Source organism: Ptychodera flava, chromosome 8 (genome assembly GCF_041260155.1).
Source record: "Ptychodera flava strain L36383 chromosome 8, AS_Pfla_20210202, whole genome shotgun sequence".
In the NCBI taxonomy this organism is placed as follows: domain Eukaryota; kingdom Metazoa; phylum Hemichordata; class Enteropneusta; family Ptychoderidae; genus Ptychodera; species Ptychodera flava.
In genome coordinates, this window is record NC_091935.1 from 18,905,918 (window position 1) to 18,926,527 (window position 20,610).

Genomic DNA, 20,610 nt, shown 5'->3' on the forward strand with positions numbered 1-20,610 from the left:
AATCGACACAAACCGAAAGGTTTAAGCTTTGTAACTTTTTAATATGCAATTTTTTCCCATAAATCTATATATTTTTAGAAAGTCCGATGCAGCACTTTCAAACAATGTAATATTTATATGGTCCCATCATTCATGATTCGAAACAGAAAGGGAAACATTACCCCTACCCCTTATATTCCACTCGGATATATGGCATACCGCGTAATAAGAAAACAAGCTCATGCACCCACTAAATCTGAAGACACATACTTTTAATATTGTTTTTCTGTTTATTGCACTGAGTTCTTCCAAAAAATATATAAATACCTTTATAGTATTTTATTGTTTCAGTTTCCGTCGAGCGGTAAATACGTGACCCCTACCCCATTGTTGAAATCCAAGATGGCGGCCAAGATGGCGGCAAAGATGGCGCCAAATGAACTCCATGGGACACTATTGATTTTGGGAACATCAAAATTCATTAAATATAGACCCAAAGGATTACAAAAATGTAGGTTAAAAAATACATCCATGGGATGCATGGGAACCCTACCTTCCGACCCGACATTTACATACTTTCGCTGTATTGTTATGCACTTTCCACCATTATTATTCTTCAAACAACGCAACTCAACGACGGCAGCACAAATTATGAATGAGCTAAAAGCATGGACGACTTAGCTTTTTAAAGTCCTAGGATAGGTAAATGTAGTTAGGAACTTAATCTATGTCATCAAAAATTTTGTAACGTTGCTGTTTCCTTCAGGCCGTCCAGATTTATTTTAATTTTTTCTGAGCTGTCTCTCCACATGGCTGTTGTTTGTGATACTTTTTAACTTTTCTACATTTTCTCTCCTGATCGGTCGGACGGTAGCCTAGTTGATTTCATCACAGACAAGGAGCTTCAATTTCTTTCCACGAGAATATTTTAAGCGTCCACGGTCGTATATTTCAGGTTTCTGATTTTCCTAATATTTTCTCTCCACAACCGATCGCGCCAGGTCCCGGCTGTAAAGTGTTGAATTTTCACAACTTTTTTCTCAACGACCGTGGCTTTCATGTATTCGACTTTATTTTCTGTCTACGACCGGTTGAGGTCGTGGCCGTAAAGTGCTGAATTTTTCCCGACATTTTCACAACGATCGGTCATGAGGTTATGGCTTTCATGCTTTGACTTTTTTCCCGGTAATTTTTCTAAACGTCCGGTCGTGAGGTCATGGCTGTTAAGTGTTGAATTTAGCCCGAAATTTTCTCAATGATCGGTCATGAGGTTATGGTATTCAGGCTTTAACTTTTTCCTGGTAATTTTTCTCCACGACCGATCGTGAGGTCGTGGCTGTGAGTGCAAAGTATGGAATTTTTGCCAACATTTGTCAACACGACCGGTCTCGAGGTTGTGGCTTTCAGGTTTTCGACTTTTTTCAGTAATTTCTGTCAATGGCCGGTCACTAGGGAGCTCCTTTACCGTTTATTTATGAATAATAAATTGTGTACCTTCCTGTTTATTTACGAATTCATGAATATTTTAAGCGTTCACTAGTTTTACGGACGACATCGTGACACTGTGTCTGTGATCTTCAATCCTTTCCTTATTTTACTGCTTGTTGGACGGCTGTGGTGTTGACTCAATCAATTAATCCGTCGATACGGACAGCGGATTAGCAGGTTGGCAATGTTTTCGGAGCAATTACAGTGATTTATACACATATTTGAGAGGAGATATGGACTTGTAGTAATAAAGAAAGCAGTCAGACGGTTTTGAGTTGAACTCTTTCTTTGAATTATCACAGTCAAAATTAATAAAATCAAATTAAGTAAACCGTTGCACAAAAACCTCCCTCCCTCCCCTGGGGACTGATTTCTTTCCTCTGTGATATAACTCAAACTTACCTGTACCGTGTAAGACAATTTATAAGTAAGATTGGTAAGGAGATACATATTGACATCCTGCAAGTTTTCGGTCACCTGTCTCTCCTTCGAGGTTGCTTGATTGTCAGTTTCCCAATACACGATGACATATTTGGTGATAATGCCATTTGCTGGATAAGGTATTGACCACTCGACTTGTATCGTGAAAACCGCAGGTTTTAGGATTATATTTCTTGGTTTAGATGGAACTTTAAATATAAATGTAAAAGCTGTATTATTCAATTTATATAAAGAAGGCAGCGTGTCGCAACCTAACTGCAATGACATACAAGTGGCACGGATAATATGAAATCAAACCTTCTATTTTAATAAATAATGAAGAAAAGTTTACATGTTTCTATGGAAACTAAATACATACCTATGGAAAAACATTGGCACGATATCGGTCTTGTCACGCTTATCTAGTTTAAAGGTGCTTGGTAGCTTAATAATAAATATTTTTAAAAATCGAGGTCCGAAAACTTTAAATCACATAGTGTTATGTATACGATAAAACAACACTGATTTTCGCGTTTTACTGACGACAAGAAACATTCCGTTTGTTATGAAATTGGTTGTCACCACTCAATTACTAGAGTTCAAATAATATCTATTAATTTGTAGCAGTGTTTCGTTTACGATGAGAGAAAATGCCGAGAGAGTTTGACCGGTTGACCTCGCTGTTAATTTTATGCAGGAAATTACAATAACAATGCTTGGTCGAATGACGCAGTGCCTTGAGGGTGGGATCACCAGTGGTATATGGGGAGGAGTACCTTCCCGATAAGTGGTGCAGATTACCGTCGCCTAGATGACTGGCGTATACGCGTGCCAAAAGACACCTATGGTTGATTTCCTGTTGACCAGTCGGATGGCAGAGTTGCAAATACCTGGACTGAACCATTTGGTTTTTTGTGGGTGTCGGTGGTACTTTGACAATATAAGTAAAATGCACATATATTGAGTTTATTGTCTTGTTTATGAGCGGCCAGTATTTCCAACAGCATAAATTATGTGCATTTGCCCTTGAAGGAATAAATAATTTTCGAATAAAACATCGCGAATGTAACTACATTCCTTAAGCTCGACGTACACTTAAGTGCCCCAAAGAACCATGAAATCGCCCGACTTTCGATTGAAGAGATGAGTTTTGCCAAACCGCGTATACAGAAAAAGTGGCAGATGACTTTATTTTTAGAATCATAGACAGTATAGCGAGATGTAAAAAATGTGAAACAGGCGCCCCACCTAACTATCCTAAATGTTTTGTGTCGAGTTTGTGTTTGATTCGTTTCGAAAATGTGTTCCTACATTCTTATCCGATTGTTTGTGTTAATGAAATGTTTGTTTCGCTTTGGATATTTGTAGAGAAGTTTGGATTAGTGTGTACGGTAATGTTTTGTTTGTGTGGGGAAAGCTTATGGCGAGACGCAGCCGGACCTATGTTGTTACAAAAGTTGATAGAGTCGCCCTTTGACGCTTGCTTTCGAAACCCGAGTGTGGTTTCTCATCAGTCGCAGTGTAGATTCTTTCCTTAGTTTGTGTTTGTGAAAATTTATTTTAATGCATTTTAGTGGTCTTGCTTTCCGATTAGCGAGGCAAGTATATTAATTTTGGTCACGTTGTGAGTCCGTTTGGTGGTTCGGTTTGTTTGTTCTATATTTCCTTACTTCGGTAAATTTTGTTTTGACTGGTGTGTCTTTTAGATTTTTGCGGAGGTTTGTGAATTTTTAGGGAACGAGCACAATTAACGGCAGGGGGGGGGCCGGAAGAGAAAATATGTGGTGCGTATATTTTTTACAGGCCCCCCCCTAACACCAGCAAAAATTTTAGTGGCCCCCCCATCACCGGCAACAAAATTTTTGTGGCCCCCCCCCCTCCCCAAAAAGAAAGATTACATAGGTACAAAGTTGTACACATATATATAATCCTTATAACTTTTATATATGCTTTAGTGAAAACAACATTCTTGCATTCTTGAAATAAATAATAAACAAATAAATATATAAATAATAAACAAATAAAATAACTTTACTTCAACTGAGTATCTGTATGATGTTTTCAGATGTTGGGGAAAAATGTATAACATGACCGTTGTGATTTCAATGCACTTTCCACAACCCAGTGTCTGCCTTTCTATGACTACCCAAGATATTCAATGTTACTCCACTGTAATGACAGGCTGCCATTGGAATAGTCCTTCATGGGCTAACTATAAAAGACCCATTAATGCCATTTTTTCCTCCTTTTTTCAATATTTTTTTCCTGTGTGTCCACTACGTATTCTAGTTCTGACTGCCTATTAGCCAGTCCACATTCCTGTGTGGAACAGGTTGAATGGTTATTTGAGGAAAAATAGGCAGTCCATAGCAGTCCAACCTGCCACATGCCAGTATTGGAAATACGACATGTTAAAATTTGAACATTCATCACTGGCTATGAATGTGAATCAGACTCAGCCATGTGAAGTAACTATTCATTAGCAGTCCTATTGAATTCATGATAGAAGGGAAGATTGTCAATGGATTGAATGGTAGCTTACACATGTGGCGGTAAAAATTTAGACATGCATTAATTAATAAACTCCAAGGACTGACTTGTTGTCAATTCTCATGTTTTCACATCCCTATTGTCTATTTAATTTAAATAAATTAGGCGGCACTCATGTGTAGAGTTGATTTTACTTGGGTTAAGTTTTTCAGGTGTAATACTCATGTTTGCACTGTAGAAATGCCACATGGGTCACATTTACCAGTTAAATTGTTCTCAGACTTAAATATTTAGTGGCTACAGAAGCAACGGTCTGCCATTTTAAAGTGACAGTATAAAGCTGTAAGTTTTTGATTTTGTTAATATTTTTGTTATGTATCAACTGCACTTACTTCATTGGTTTACAAATTTAAGTTGAATTAGCTCGTTGATATTATCAATACAACCAACATACACTTTGTGTGCATGTATATTATAAACGTTCACTGTTATTGTGTTCAATTGAAGTTTAGTCCAGACCAAAATGTGTTTACCAACAATAACATGCTGACTGTACATAATACAGGTTGTGAAGACTGGATATTTGAACGTGTTTTGAAAATAGAATAACATTAGCAATACTGGCTAACATGATTTTGAAAAGAGAGAAAAACCTGTAGTCGATGTACGAAGAACACAATTTCTGCCAAAATTATGAAGTTACAGCCTATCCCTTAAATATAATTAGCATTAGTTTCATTCATCTCCATTCAAAAAAACGAGACCAGGGATTTTCAGTATAAACCAATGAATATGACAAGAGGGAAGTCATGCAGATGGCTACAAACGTCTGTGAGCAGCCTCTAAATTAAATCAGCACAGATAAAATTTTAAACATCGTTTATTTTTATTTTCAAAATGTGCAATAATAAACGCATGTTCACCGCTAAATATTCCATATGATCGGAACCTGCATTCTATTGATAGGTACTCACATTTCCAGACGTAATATGGTTGGATCTGTCATAATTTTTTCTCATACGGTCCATGTTTTCGCGTACGTCCGTCAGCAACTGGCTATGATGTGCAGTCATGTACATGTACGTCAGATCATCACACAACGACGAACACACTTGCGACGGTTCTGCATCTGCCATTGTAAAACTTTCGCGATTACAACTTACATAAAACTTAATGGAAACGCAGTACAGGTACTGTTCATCCCCAACCGTTCAAAAGTCGAGCCGGATGGACTAGCGGTTCTGACGATGTATGATGTCGTGACTTTGGAAAGAGTTGTGTTGGAAGAGTGGACGGGACGCAACAGGGTATGAACGTAAAGGTCCCGTAAATGAGTACGCTTGGATTTAACGAGGCTGATCAGAATTGCAACAGGGTTCACTTAGTGTGTTGGACGTCCGTATTTTAACTGATCTCTTCATATTTGCTTATTGGAAAAATCTAAAGGAACAGTTTACGCGTACTTGAAATGTCAAAATTTTGCGACGATCACGACCCTTGACCTTTCGAATTTGACCAATGCTTTGTGTTCCCACACGATCGTTGTCGGATATCACATTGCATCTCTCAAATGAGATTGCGCAGATTTTTTTGAAGTAATGGCTGTTCAGACCAGCTGAATCTCACGAATTATGGCTGATTTCTCGGTCATTTCTTCCCCCAGTGACGACACATTTGAGTCAAAACAGCAAGTGAGTTAGGTCTAAGTGGTAATGTTTCAGTTGGCATGAAGGTAAAGTGTATTTCCCCGCGACAGTGTTGGATGCAGTGGCCGAGATAGCAAGTCGTCGTGGACGATAATTTTCCATTCATCCGGTAAGTATTTGAAATGCATATTTATAAAGGGCAATTACGAAATTAGTATGCCTTATAGAGAGGCTTTTCTCTGCACATTGATGTTTTCCTGGAAGCTTGGTTTTGTATATGGCCCGACATTTTTAACCTGAGCTTTAGGGGTGAAAAGAAAGTACGTATCTGTATACCTGGACAGGGCGGAGGGAGGTGTACAGTGTGGCCATTAACGCAAAACAAAGCTGGGCTTGAACAACGCCTAAGCTTAGTTTGCGTCCATGGTCTCACTCAGTGCAAAAACACTGCTATAAAAAAAATAGGCGAAATGAAAATATTAAAAAAAAACCCAAACTACCGGTAGATCGTAGGATGAACATGGCTATGTAAACTTATGATTGTTTGTACCACCCGGTCTTACTTGCATTTTTTACTTCTTTTGTACATGGTTACTTTTAAAATCCATTGTTAATATGATATTGCCAGGTAAGAAGCCTTGTATTAAAAGACACAAAAAATGTTTAGAAATGTGATACGTCTTAATTTTCAAGGGACAGCAGCTGTAATTTTTATTGAGTTCAATAACTTGTTTGCCTCATGTATTAACATACTTTCTTGTATTGATTCAAATTATGAATTGTGATGGCCTCACTTTGTAAAGATGTACATAAATTAATCGGTATAGTGGCTGTGGCAACTAGTCAAGTCAATACAACGTACACAAGCACATTTCTAGACATATATGTTACATTTTCAATGTATTAATTTTGCACTCGCAAAGATGTATGTAAAAAATTCCTCTATGTGTATGTAACAAATCACACACATGTTCTGAAACTTTATTGTAAAGTTGTCGTCTTAATACATGTTGCTAAGTTCATTCTCTCCTTTCTGTTTCATTTCAGTGTGCATGTCAGCTAAGGCCCAAGAGAAATTTGGCAAGAATAATCATGACTTACGTAAAGAAGTCTTCAATGTCAAATTTCAAAACAAAATAGGACATGAAAGACGAGACTTGGCCAGAGTTAAATGAACTCTTTTAAAAACTAATCTTTGACTAAATCACTTTTCACTGTGTCTATGAAATTTGTTGAAGCCAAAAATTTATTAAATTGGTCATCAGACTTACAGATATGTTTTGTGCTTTTTATTTGAACGTTTGGAAAGGTGAGTCTGCTTGTGTTTGCTGTGTTCAGGTGAGTCAGAGTTGCTTTTAACTCTGTTTGGCCTGTCTTAGTTTTAGGCCAAATATGGTTAAATTACATATCCAACCAATTGTATCATATAATTCACCGAAAGAGGCTGTGTAAAAGTACTTGATTTTACTGGAATTTGATTTCACTTATTTGATGTTTGCTTACACCTTGCAAACATGCAAATGTAACAATGTTTACCAAATTCATAACGGCAACATCAAAATAAGTGAAATCGGGTGTCAAATCAGTACTTTTCATGGTGCTCTTTTTCTGCCAGGATGACCCTGTCATTTATATGTGCATTCAAAATAACCATTGGTTCACATACATGTGAGTGGATTCAGAATAACCATTCATTCACCTGTGTGTGAATGGTAGCTCATTTAAATATTTCGGCCTATACACATGTTACCAACGTGCTTCTGAAATGAATGTGGACTGCCTGACTGCCTATTCCCTATGCACATGCATTAAGCCATGCCAACTAGCCATGTGAATGCTAATTTCACATGGTACTGACAGGCATTCCTGTTCTATAAGGGATTCCTATAGCATGATGAAATAACCAGTTTCAACCGAGCCTCTGTATCATACCAACCATTATTACTGTTGACAAATGAAGTCAATTTTCAATAATAATATTGCTCATTTTACACATAACAACTGCATTGTGAGGTTTAAGACTTGGTATTTCATCATGCTACAAGAAGTTTAACAAGGAACTCCAGCTTCAACAGGGAACAAAAATGCTGAAAAATATTCTCTGTCTGTCATGTTGTAAAAAATTTTGGTGGCCCACCCTTACTTTCCCTTGAATTTTCATGGCCCACCCCAGGAACACTCATTTTTTTCGTGGCCCCCCCCCCCATTTTCTCTTCCGGCCCCCCCCCCTGCCGTAATTGTGCTCGGTCCCTTAGGCAATAAGTACCACTGCGGGGTACGGATTTTATGTTTATTGGATCAAGATACTTACAAGTATCCTGGTTGATGTGCTTGTTCTCGTACATTTAATTAATAGTTCATTTACTTGTTTACTGTTTGTTCTGGCTTGTTGTGTATAATACTGAGTGTTACGTAATTGCCTTTTGCATTCGAGTACGTAATCGTTTGTGTTGACAATAACGAAAAACCGACCCTTGTCGAAGGGTTATTTTCCCAAAATTTGTCCAATGTTTGCAAGCTGGTTTATCGCGATTCTTTTGGCACGCGACATGTTTTGTTTCCTTGTTTGAAAGGGTATCTCTAGAAGTGCGAGTTTAGAAGCTTCAGATAGCTTTCAAGTTTTTGTTTTTTTGTTGTTCGTGGAGTCCAATTTGACTTTTCTTTGAATTGGTGTTGTTGCGATTGTTTGTGTCTCACGATGTAGCGTAGTCACATTATACGACTTTATTTGTTGAAATCCTGAGGTGGTTTTATTCTGTTTGGTTTTGTTGGTGTCCGAATGAATTTTAAGGCTTTTGCCTAGTACTATTTTTCGGAGTTTCATAGTTTGAGCGATGATAGGTTGTTGTTGAATTTCATGTTGTTGTCGGCTTTTCTTTGGAAATAGCTGATTTATTTCCACGGCCATGTTTTCTGTTACGTTACTGTGATTGTTTATTTTGTATTTAATGTTGTGTTTCAGTTGTTTGTTATGTGTACGATTTTTGTTATTTCTTTTAAGTGTTTGTGTGTTCTATGTCATCTTATCGTATTTTTTGGTAGTTCCCTTTTTGGAGTATTTGGTGGCCCTGAAAAGGGCCGCTTGGTATGGGTTTTTGTTAGCGCTTGGCGCGTTTGTTTTGGCGATAAGCCTAGCTTTTTATGCTTCTTTTCGCCGATTCGATGTGCTTGGTGAGTAGGTGTTTGCCGCCTTCTTGTCACTGTGTGTGCTTACATGGACAGTTTGCATAGCCCTTGAATGTGGTCTCGATTTTGATCAAACTTACAATTTAGGAGTATATATCAAAACTGATAAATGATTTATGTGATTACTGTAGCTATAGATAGGCTACATTCAGGACGGGCAGCGACGGGCAGTAATTAGTAGGCAAAACAGGTGGTTTTCACCGTGGGCAGAACTCGGTGCAATGATACTGAACATTAATAGTAAGCCTGTCACCTTGAAGGTAATGCTGTAGGTGAAACAAGGACACACGATGGTACAAACATGGAGGTAGTAGAGACACACAAGTGAAACGTACACACAGAAATACACGCGTTCCTACGTTGTGCCCACCCGGGCCACGCGATTAAAATATGACTGAATACTGCTGGATAGTGTTAATTGGGTCGGTAAACAGTCAATTAATAGTTTAATTGACTACCTGGGTGATTGGCAGGTCGTGTCCAACGACGCATATGCAAAGCACGCCAAAAGACAAAAGCCCCCAAAGTTATTGACAGCTGGCCAGGGGTCACCATGAATACGAAATGAAGCTTCACTACGCAGAAACTGCGTAGTCAATAGTCTGGTTTCCTGACCCATTTCCCCGGTAGAGGGCGTGGGGAAATATAGGGTCAGGTACCGGCTAATGTAAACATGGACGCTATTGGGTTAATTAAAACAAGCTGTGATTGGATGAAAGTAACAGTTGTAACTTTTTCTCATCTTTCTTTGGTTTCGCACTTTCAGGCTCACATGACACCAACTTCTTGTTTGTACCACAAAGCCGTGGAGGTAGAAAGAAAGACTTTCTAACTCCATGATTTAGCCACTGTGATTTAGCACACCTCTTATACTTTTAGAACGTCGACATGATGCCTGGCATTTTTCACGAAATTCGGACACCATTCTATCCATCGAAATCAATCGTCGTTCACAGTTCCAACAAAGTTTGCTTTCAATTAGCTGTGATATCGCAGCAGTACTTGTGGCGTGTATTGAACGTGCTCGGGTCATTGGGGTCACGCCACAGTCGGCGATGACCTCAATGACCCTAGCGCGTTCGATACACGCAACAAGTACTGATGCGATATCACAGCCAGCCTTCAATCACCTCTATTTCCCCGTACTTCTGGATTAATCCTTTCAGTTTATGTTTCCCGTCTCGTGTGCCAATGTTTTTGGTTCGGATACCAGTGTTCGAACATAATTCTGATCCAGTCAAATTTTGACCGGCGTTTTCATGGTAGCAGCCATATTTGTTGTAGCATGTTCTGTCAGGTGACTAACCTCCGCCATCTTGAACAAAATTCTGTTCAAGATGGCTACCCGGTACCTGACCCTATATTTCCCCACGCCCTCTACCGGGGAAATGGGTCAGGGAACCAGACTACGTAGTCAAGCCCTTCTTAACCGGTCAAACTCTTCGGCATTTTCCGGCATTTACGTTAAGATAAGAAGGGCCATCTGTTTTAGAAAAATATGCAATGGAATGAAAACGTACCTGGGCTGGCAAAGCGGAAGAGGTTTCCTGGAGGTTTCTACTATCATGTCATGGGGCGTATTTTCAGCCACCGTTTCGAAACAAAAACGTTAAAAATGGCACAACGGAAAATAAATTGTAACTGAAGCGTTGGGTAATTTCTTTCGTATTTGATCGATTACCATGCACATTCTCGTTGACGTAATTTATCTCAACTGTGCTAATATCGTATAGAGCGCAGCCCTCGGTGTCGCGCCAGAGGTTAAGATGAGAAATTTTATTTCCATAGAAGATGCACAGTCGACGCTTACATGGCCAATAATTGATTCGTGATAAGAGAGAATAAACTGTTATTTGCTCTGTACATTTGTAGTACAATTACGCATTGCTTAAAGAACAAATTCAGACACCGAGTTACTAGGTCACGCAGTAAGGCTCTGATGCATACTTTATCAGCCCAGGGTAGGTATAGATTTCCACTTTAATTGTCAACAAGCTGGACTTAAATGGCAATTTTTGTGCATAACATTTTGCACCATGATACCAACCCACCTTGTGAACGTTCTATAAGGGACCTATTATACCATCATTGTCTTTGCCGTAGCAACTGTACTGCTCAACGTTAGCATTGAGAGCTAAAAACCTTCGTAAAACTGACAATTTGCATCAAGTTATTGACGCAGAGGGCGATTTTCTAAATAATGTGAGGCCCCGTTCATATGCAGGACAGTATTAACTTTTTTATATTTTTATGGCATCAAGGTAACCACATTTTCTTTCAATCACGGGGTGAAAAATACTATTTACTGGCTAACGTGCATTGATATATTTTATGAATGGAGTTAAAAATAATGCCTTGCATGTTTCGTATTTGTTTCTCACCAAGCAATCAAAAAAGATGGCGGTGCCCATGAATTTAGTCAAGTACACTTCCGCTACTCGCACAGTGTATTAAGCAGGTTTATGCCTTTGCGTAGTCAGCCGCTGGTATGACTGTTAATTGATTTTGTTATTTGTGGCCTCGATTTCGTGTTAAGGTACATGTAATATCAGAAGTTAACTGCGTTACCAATGAATTTGACTATATTTAGCCGCAAGTATCCACACTTGGCTGCATTCTTATCAAAGTTTTGAAAACAAAAGTGTTTGTTCGGTGTAATAAAATTAATAAAACACGCTGACACGGGCAAGATCACGATTTGTTGCCAGCCCTTGGGCTTGTGACGGTAATATTGATGATACCATTGCCTTCGGCTCGAGCATCATCAATATTACCGCCATGACCACCATCCCTTGGGCGGGAAACAAATGGTGATCTTGACCTTCCTGGCGTGTGTTATTATTGAACTGTTATGCTATACATCAATAAATAGTCAATTTCCTTTTAAAAGACATACCATCTGGTGAAGTTTTGTCCGGGAGATCCTCATGTGGTGGTTATAAAATCATCGTTACTTATTTTCCTTAACTTAAACGGTTTGGATAATTTGATACCGGATGAAAGTCTACTAGTCTAAGAATAAGATTTAGCGATTACTGGTCATTTAATCGACATGTTGACAATTTAAGAGGTGTCCCATACGAAAAATCATTAGATCGATTGATATTTTATTCACATACCATCCTCGGCCGTTCTTGCTTTGTACACCGAACTCCACGGACTTTGTTCATCTCTGTTGTTGAACGACAGCATCAATTCATACTCAGTAAATGCATGCAACCCAGCGACTATGAACTCTCGGGAACTGCCATCAGTAACTGCCACTTCTATATATTCATCTTGTGTGTTTGCTCTCCTGTACCTCAAAAGAAAATTCTCGATGAATCCGACATTATCACATTTGATCTTGGATGGATCAGGGACCTGTCACGGTATAAATTACACAAAATTACAGGAAAGATCAATTAGTAAGAGCAAGACTCCTCGCCTGCTACTTACGACTACCTCCACCACCATCACCACCACCACCACCACTACTACTGTTGTGTTTTAGTGCACTTTTGATTAGAGCAAAAGACACACGACTCACACAGTGTAGCCATTAACTAGAAATCTACTTTATTAACATAATCTCATAAATAAACTACACGTCATTGGTTACTATTGGATACTAGAGATAGTGTCTCATCCTGGTGGCTTCCATCACTTAACACTTGTTAATGTATATAGGGTGAATATACTACTACTACTACTACTACTACGCATGTGTACACGTCGTGGTAGTGTGCTCTGAGTTTTGCTACAGTTTTGAGTCTTTCAGTGTTTTCCGGACTTACATCGGTGTCTGATCTGATTTTGCTCCGGTTGTGGACTGCTGCTGTCAAGTTTTTTGTGTGTTTGAACTTTGATTGAAGAGATTTTTACGGATTCCCTCAGTGGTTTCCGTGTGCTGCTTTCTAGGCCAAGATGGCCGCGCCATTCATTGACAATGGACGCTTAGCTACGTTTGCCGGCCTCACGAGGAAACATGGTGTCAAGTGTGAATCCATGGAAGGAGTCTCCGTTGAAAAGTATTTACAGGCTATTTCATCGATTACTGGTCCACAGAATATCATCGCTGCTTCAAGAGTTTACGGTTCAGTCATCGTTTATTTCAACTCAATTACGTGGGTAGAAAACGTTTGTGTGAGTGGTTTTGAACTGAACGGCTACACGATTCAAGTTGAGCCTGTTGTAAAACCAGCGACAAAAGTCATAGTGTCTGGCGTTCCACCGTTTATTCCGAATCATGTGATTGAAACTGAACTTCTTACATTTGGTAAACTTGTCAGTAAAATCAAAACGATTCCTCTCGGATGCAAGAGCGAACATTTAAAGCATGTAAGATCTTTCCGAAGACAAGCTCTGGTACTGATTGATGCCGACTTTCACGGTACATGGGAAGGACCTTTGACTGTAGAGTACGAAGGTAAACGATACAGAATTTTTCTTTCAACCGAAGAAATGAAATGTTTCAAGTGTGGTCAAAAGGGACATGTTCAGCGTGATTGTCAACAATCAGCCCAACCGAACCAACTGCAATATTGCCAGAAAAAGACAATGCTACCGTAATTAACAACAGTCAATTTGAAAGAGGTGTTAAAATTCCGACCAACAACGATGAATATGTTCAACGCCCGATGGAACCAGTCTGTGGTAATTCGTCAACTCTTTCCAATCAGGGCACAGATGTACATCAACGTGAAAACACAACGATGGCTGATAACGTTGATGGTCATAACGTCGCGGACATTTCTGATACACCGCAAATCAACAGTGATGCCTATGGTAATGAGGAACAAGAAAATATAGTTTGTGATGACGAAACTGACATTGTTCAACGTGAACCGTCTTTGAAAGATGATACAGAAACTGTCTTGAACACTGACAGAACGAATGACAACGAAATTTCAAAGGGAAATGATGTTACTGATGATGAGAGGGTACGAACCCCTCCATCGCCTTTCCCCCTTCTCCGGACCTGTGTTTTACGCAAGCTTCAGAATCCTCAGATTCTTCTCCAGCTTGCACTCCGTCGCTTGTTCTCTCCGGACTTTCTGATTTCGTTCCGGATTCTCAAGACATTGCAGACAAGACCAATGCATCGATGGATATAGATATGTCTACAGTTGATTCTCAGAGCATCTCATTCTCACCGCTTTCTTCTCAACATATTGCTAGCCAGTCTACAGAAGAAAGTTTTAAAGATTCTACGCCAAAGGAAACTGATGACAATGAATCAGTGGTGTCGGATGTTTCAGATTCTCCGTTTTTCCATGATGTATCAACTCAATCGATTGCAGACTTCTTGGAAAACACAAAACATTCAAAGAAGTTTATTCAGGATTGTTTTGACTTCCATCCAAATTTGAAAGAACTTGCGAAAATGTTGCTTGGATATCGCTCTTCACAGCCCGTGAACACCTCAACGAGAGCTCGCATCTACAAGCTGGTTCGTAAAATCAAAGACTATGTCAGAACTACTGGTAGGTCAACTGCGATTGATTCTTCAATTTAGTTCACTTTCGTTATGTGGAAGCATCTTCTCTCAATCCTATTTACAGGCATGGCTCTGTCCTGTGTAACGCTTAATGTTCGTGGATGTCGAGACTCGATGAAACGCTTCCAAGTTTTTGATTTCCTCAAGCATTCCAATCCGGCTTCTTGTTACCTTTTACAAGAAACTCACACCATACCAAGTGATGAAAAATTATGGCCTTTGATTTGGAGAGGACGTTGTATTTTGTCACATAGTTCAACAAACAGTGCAGGTGTTGCTATATTGTTTTCACCCTCCTCTACAATTGATATCATTCGCACATCAGAACCAATTCCTGGACATTTACTGTACGTGCAAGCACACGTTGATGGCAGCCTAGTCAATATTATTAATGTGTATGGACACACTACCTCCAATGAACGGTTGTGGTGTTTTACCAAGCTGAATGATCTTCTATCAAGCTTAGATGTTGACAGTGTAATTATCCTTGGTGGAGACTTTAATTGTACTCTGAATGAAGAATTAGACAGAATCAATTGTAAGGAGTCTGACATGTGTGCAGTTCGCTATTTGAATAATTTAATTCACAAGTATAGACTTGTTGACAGTTGGCGTCACTATCATGGGGACAGCCGTAATTACACCTGGCACAGAAATGACAAAAAGGCTCGTCTTGACAGGATTTACATCAACAAGTGGATGAGATCTCGCATTACGGTGGCTTCAATTCATCATTCTGCGCTTACGTTTACTGATCATTCATTGGTAAAGTTAAGAGTTACACAGAAAGAAGTCAAACATTGCAACCCAATATGGTGTCTTAATACTAGTATCTTAAAGCATGAACTCTATAAAGATCTCATTTCTCATTTTTGGTTAAACTGGAGACAGCGACAGGATCAATATTGTGATTTGTTGACATGGTGGGAGATAGGAAAGTGGAAAATTAAACTTTTAACTCAGCAGTATTGTGCTTCGAACCAGTACAACCTGAAATGGGATAGACTACGCCTAGAAAAAGAAATTCAAGAACTTGAGAAAAAGTTACATGAAGACAAAAGTGTCTTTGATGAATACCAGCAAAAGAAAAGTTCTCTGGCTCAGTTGGTAGACCTGGAGAGCAGAGGTGCAGCTGTACGATCTTGTCACCAATTACTTACTCACAGTGATGTTTCGAACAGTTTCTTCTATTCTCTTGAACGAGAGCGGGGAAGATCAAAGCCCATTATTCACATGAAACGCGATGACGGCTCAACAACAGAAAATCCCGATGAAATTCGTGACATTTTTTACAATTTCTACAAGGAGCTTTATTCTGCTGAACATGTTGACGTTGAGGCTCAGTCTGCAATTCTCGACAATTTGGTGCAGTTGAACGAGGAAGATCGTGATTACCTTGATGGTGAAATTACTCTTGATGAACTTACTTTTGCTGAAAGCAACTTTCAACTGACCGTACTCCAGGTATGGATGGTTTGCCTAATGAATTTTACAAAACATTCTGGTCTATTATTGGTCAAGACCTTCATAAAGTTTTCATTGAATGTTTCCGTAATGATCAGCTTCCTATTTCTTGTCGGAGAGCCGTGCTTAGTCTTCACCCGAAAGCTGGAGACAACACTTTAGTCAAGAACTGGAGACCCATTAGCTTGTTATGTAGCGACTATAAAATTGTCACGAAAGCTCTCTCAATTCGTTTACGTAATGTTCTTTCCAAAATAATTCATGTTGATCAGTCCTGCTCTATTCCAAATCGTCACATATTTGATAATGTGAATTTATTACAAGATAGTATTTTCTATGCCAATGACACAAACTCACCTCTGGGTATTGTTGCTCTAGACCAGGAAAAGGCTTTTGACCGTGTCAGTCATGATTACCTTTTTAAAACTCTGAGTTCTTTTGGTTTTGGCCCCCGCTTTATTAATTACATTAAAACTCTCTACACAGATATTCAGTCAGTTTTAAAGATAAATAGTTCCATTACCGCTCCAATTTCAATTAATCGTGGGATTCGTCAAGGTTGCTCACTTTCTGGTCAACTTTATGTGATTGCCTTAGAACCATTTTTAGATAAGATTAGGAATAACAGTAACATAAGGGGATTGATAACACCATAAGCTCCTTGTCCTACATGCCTTTCTGCGTATGCCGACGACGTTGAAGCTTTTATTACTAGAGATGAAGATTTTAGTAACTTAAAGTCCACTCTTAAATATATGAAAATGCGTCTAATGCAAAAGTTAACCTCAAGAAATCTGAAGGTCTCTGGGCTGGTAGTTGGCGAAATCGTACTGACACGCCATTAAATATCAAATGGAACTCAACAGGGTTAAAACTGCTCGGTGTGTATGTTGGTAACTCAAATAATTATTGTCAGAAAAATTGGTCTGAATTAGTGAACATCACTGAAAACAAGGTGAAATTTTGGTCGTCTTTTGCACCTGGCATGTCTTACAGAGGTCGTGTTTTAGTCATTAATCAGCTCATTGCATCAAAATTACTTCACAGATTGACTTGTACAACTCCCGATGTTCAAACATTTTCTTACCTTCAAACCCTTTTTCTGAGATTTTTCTGGCAAGGACGTCATTGGATTCCTTCAGAAACACTGTACTTACCTCTCATTCAAGGTGGCCAAGGCCTTATTCATCTTAAAACTCGTTGTATTTCTTTACGTCTCAGTTACATTCAAAAGTATTTGTATCAGGATGTTCATCATCCGTCGTATTATTTCACAGATTTTTATTTTAGAAGAGTTGGTGGTCTCAATTATGACAAACAGTTACTTCTCACGACTGACATTGATTTTTGTAATGCTGCTATTCCTGCTTTTCATCGTGATTTATTACATTGTTGGAATTCTGTTGACAAAATTCGTAAAGGAATCCCACTGAGTATTCCTGACATTCTTAAAGAGCCTCTTTTTCAAAACCCACTCATTATGCATCCCGTTCATAAGTCTCCTTTTACTGTTCCAGCCTTTGTCAACGCTCAAGTTACAACTATAGGTGATCTTTTCAATACTGTGGAAAATCGTTGGTTAACTTCTTCAGATTTGTGTGATAGAGTTGCGATTCATTCACAGCGTATTATTTCTATGTCTTTACAATGTGTTTACAAGGCTATTCCTATTCGTTTGAAATCCGTCATTGAAAATCATTTTTGTAACAACAATCCAAACAATGCGCCAGATACTGTGTATTCTTCAGCTGCAACATTCTACAGAGCACAATTATTTTCTGTGTAAAATAGAAAAAGGTGCAATTTACAAGTACTTGATAATGGCTCATAATAATCCAAAATTAAATCGTCGGTTCAATTACATAATTCTAAAACTTACATGTTTTAAGGCATGAGAGAATGATGACTGTACTGACTTCTACTGACTTCAAAACGTGTTGTGTTCTTTTACAGTTATTCACTGTCAAATGTGTTTGTGTCTTAGCACCATATTTCTGATGACTAGAAATCGTCACTTTATTTCTTGTGATCCTTACCATATGTTTCTAAAGTTGTCAGCTGTTTTGTCTGGTCTCCAACTCTACATGTGTATGGCAGTCTATCACCATCAGCTGAACTGCTATAATTGGTTAATAAAATGTATCGTCCTCGGGAATTAAAACTTGTACGTGTAATTTCAGACCCAAACTGATCAACCAGTGTCACATCATCAGGCGATACAAATGGGTTTCTGCCAACTTCACAGATGATAAAGGTCTCTTCACCAGGGTTGACCTTTACGTTATACAAAGCCCATATTTTAAGACTTCCATCTGGAAACGAAAAACGCTTCGATAAATAAAACAACATGTTCGCCTCATCGGTTTTAAATGTTTGAACTTATACGCGATTTACGTTAATATTGATACCATCTCCGTTTACAAACCAAAAATAGAGGTGTGAGGTCTGTAGAGAGTTATTTAGGCCTAAGATTAAGTTTATAATGATAACATGAAAAAAAAACATTTTTCCTACTGTATTTTTTGGAAATCTTTGCAACTGTAATATTTTTTCAACAAGAAAATGTATTTTTTTACATCGTCTTTTTGAATTCAAACTGTCTTCTACAGAGAAATCTTTAGGATTTATTGCTGATACTGTTAAGATCATTTCAAAATACAATCTGACATGCTTTCTTGATGAATTTTGCGCTACTGGCTATTTCCCGCCAAAACCTATCTGGAAGACAATTGTGAATGATGCCATCCATGAGAATGAAAATAATTGCTGGAGACAAAGATTGGAAAGTAGAGATGATATGCTGGTTTACTCTCGATTGCACACTAAGTTAGCTCCATTTCACTTGTACACATATTTACGCAATTTTCCTGAACGCCGAGAAATTGTTTACAGTATTATGAAACTTCTCACTTTTCCTAGAAATGAAGTCTGTTTTAAGTGTCAAAATACAGTTGATGATGTTTTGACTCATCTGTTAACTTCCTGTTGTCATACAACAATAGCAAGAGACTCTTTTTGGAACTGTCTTTTCGACAAAATGAGCATTACTGTTTCTGCAACACTTTTCAACTTAAATGACCTTGACTTCATTGGAAATATTTTAGGAGATAGTATTTACATGATTCACTACCAGGAGTCTGGTGAACAAGCAACTCTTCAAGAAATTGTGCTGGACTTTGTGCAAATGTGCCTTGAGAACTGAACTTAGTATCGTGTATTGCCTTTTTAAGAAGCTTACTTATATAATTTAGTGTGTTTTTTTTTTTTTTTTTTTGAGTAACTTTTTTCCCTTACTACCTCTGTAATTTAATGTGTTGATGCAACTCTTCTCATGTGTTGAGGAGGAATAAAGAAACAACAACAACAACAACAACAACAACAAGTACTTGATAATGGCTCATCATTATGCATGTTTACCAGACAGATTAGACACCATCTGGGGGGACATTTTGAGCATTCCACATTCCATCAAACCAAACTTTGCTTCATGTTATTGTGATCCCATCATAAAGAAAGAAGGGGATTATGCACGGAGCCTATCAAACTGGGTCATTTTTGTTCCGTACTGATTTTCGTTCAGATGCAAACTGTTCTCTCTGTAATGATATTGATTCACTTTTACATACTTTCCTTGAGTGTCCAAACATTCAACCGCTTCTAGGTGTTATTTCCACTATAACATCTCGTTTAGTTTTACCTGGGCAAGCTGTAAACATTGCATGGTTTTTCATTAATCCTCCTGTTAAAAACTCTGTTTTTATTCATAGACGTGCAATGTCTCTTTTTATTTACCTATCTACAATGGCTAAGTTGTGTATACATTTAGCAAGAAGAAATGTGTTTAGAAACCAGGGTCCTGTTGATCCTTTGGACATATTTAAAAGCAAGATTTTCACCAGATTGAGACTTGAATTTGAATATCATCGTCTCAATGAAAATTTACATTCTTTTAATATTACTTGGGCTTTTGATGATATTCTTTGTGACACACATGATGGTCAACTCAATTTTCACATTTAAGATACTACCCTGCTTTTGTGCATCGCCAGGTTGTGTCATCTTTGAAATATTATGTGATAGGTTTAAGATATGTCTTTCTTGCTGACATTTACTGTTGTCATTCATGACGTTTTTTGTTCAATGCCGACCATCACTTTATAGTGATTTTCTTTTATTTGTATCTTATATTCCTTTGGTTCCTTGAAATGTAAAAATTTCTTTTTACAGTTTTAGTATGTAGGGACCTATGTGAAATAAAGATATTTGAAAAACTACTACTACTACTACTACTACTACTACTACTACTACTACTACTACTACTGTTCAAAAGTAAAAAGGCTTTCTAAAACATTCACTAACATACAAGTAATGGCACGACTTAGAAACATCTATCTTTAAGAGGAAATATGTAAATTCAGATATTCTTTTAAATGTGCAAAATACTTATCAATCTATGAT

General features: G+C 38.2%; 1 protein-coding gene and 1 long non-coding RNA gene across 3 annotated transcripts in view; one reads left to right on the top strand and one right to left on the bottom strand.

The window, feature by feature from the left end:
* Positions 1-20,610, bottom strand: part of LOC139138719 (angiopoietin-1 receptor-like) — an 87,065-nt gene that overhangs the window by 15,080 nt on the left and 51,375 nt on the right. For both annotated transcript variants that reach the window (XR_011553661.1, XM_070707227.1), the window contains exons 11-12: positions 12,329-12,572; positions 1,870-2,096 (exon numbers count right to left, since the gene is read on the bottom strand). Coding sequence is in view for 1 of the 2 variants with exons in the window: in XM_070707227.1 (XP_070563328.1) it covers positions 1,870-2,096; positions 12,329-12,572 (471 nt within the window). In the remaining variant the exon portion in view is untranslated. The remainder of the gene's footprint in view (positions 1-1,869; positions 2,097-12,328; positions 12,573-20,610) is intronic.
* LOC139138715 (uncharacterized) lies at positions 5,816-7,295 on the top strand. The gene is made up of 2 exons (XR_011553659.1): positions 5,816-6,192; positions 7,071-7,295. It is a non-coding gene; the product is annotated as an uncharacterized lncRNA (long non-coding RNA).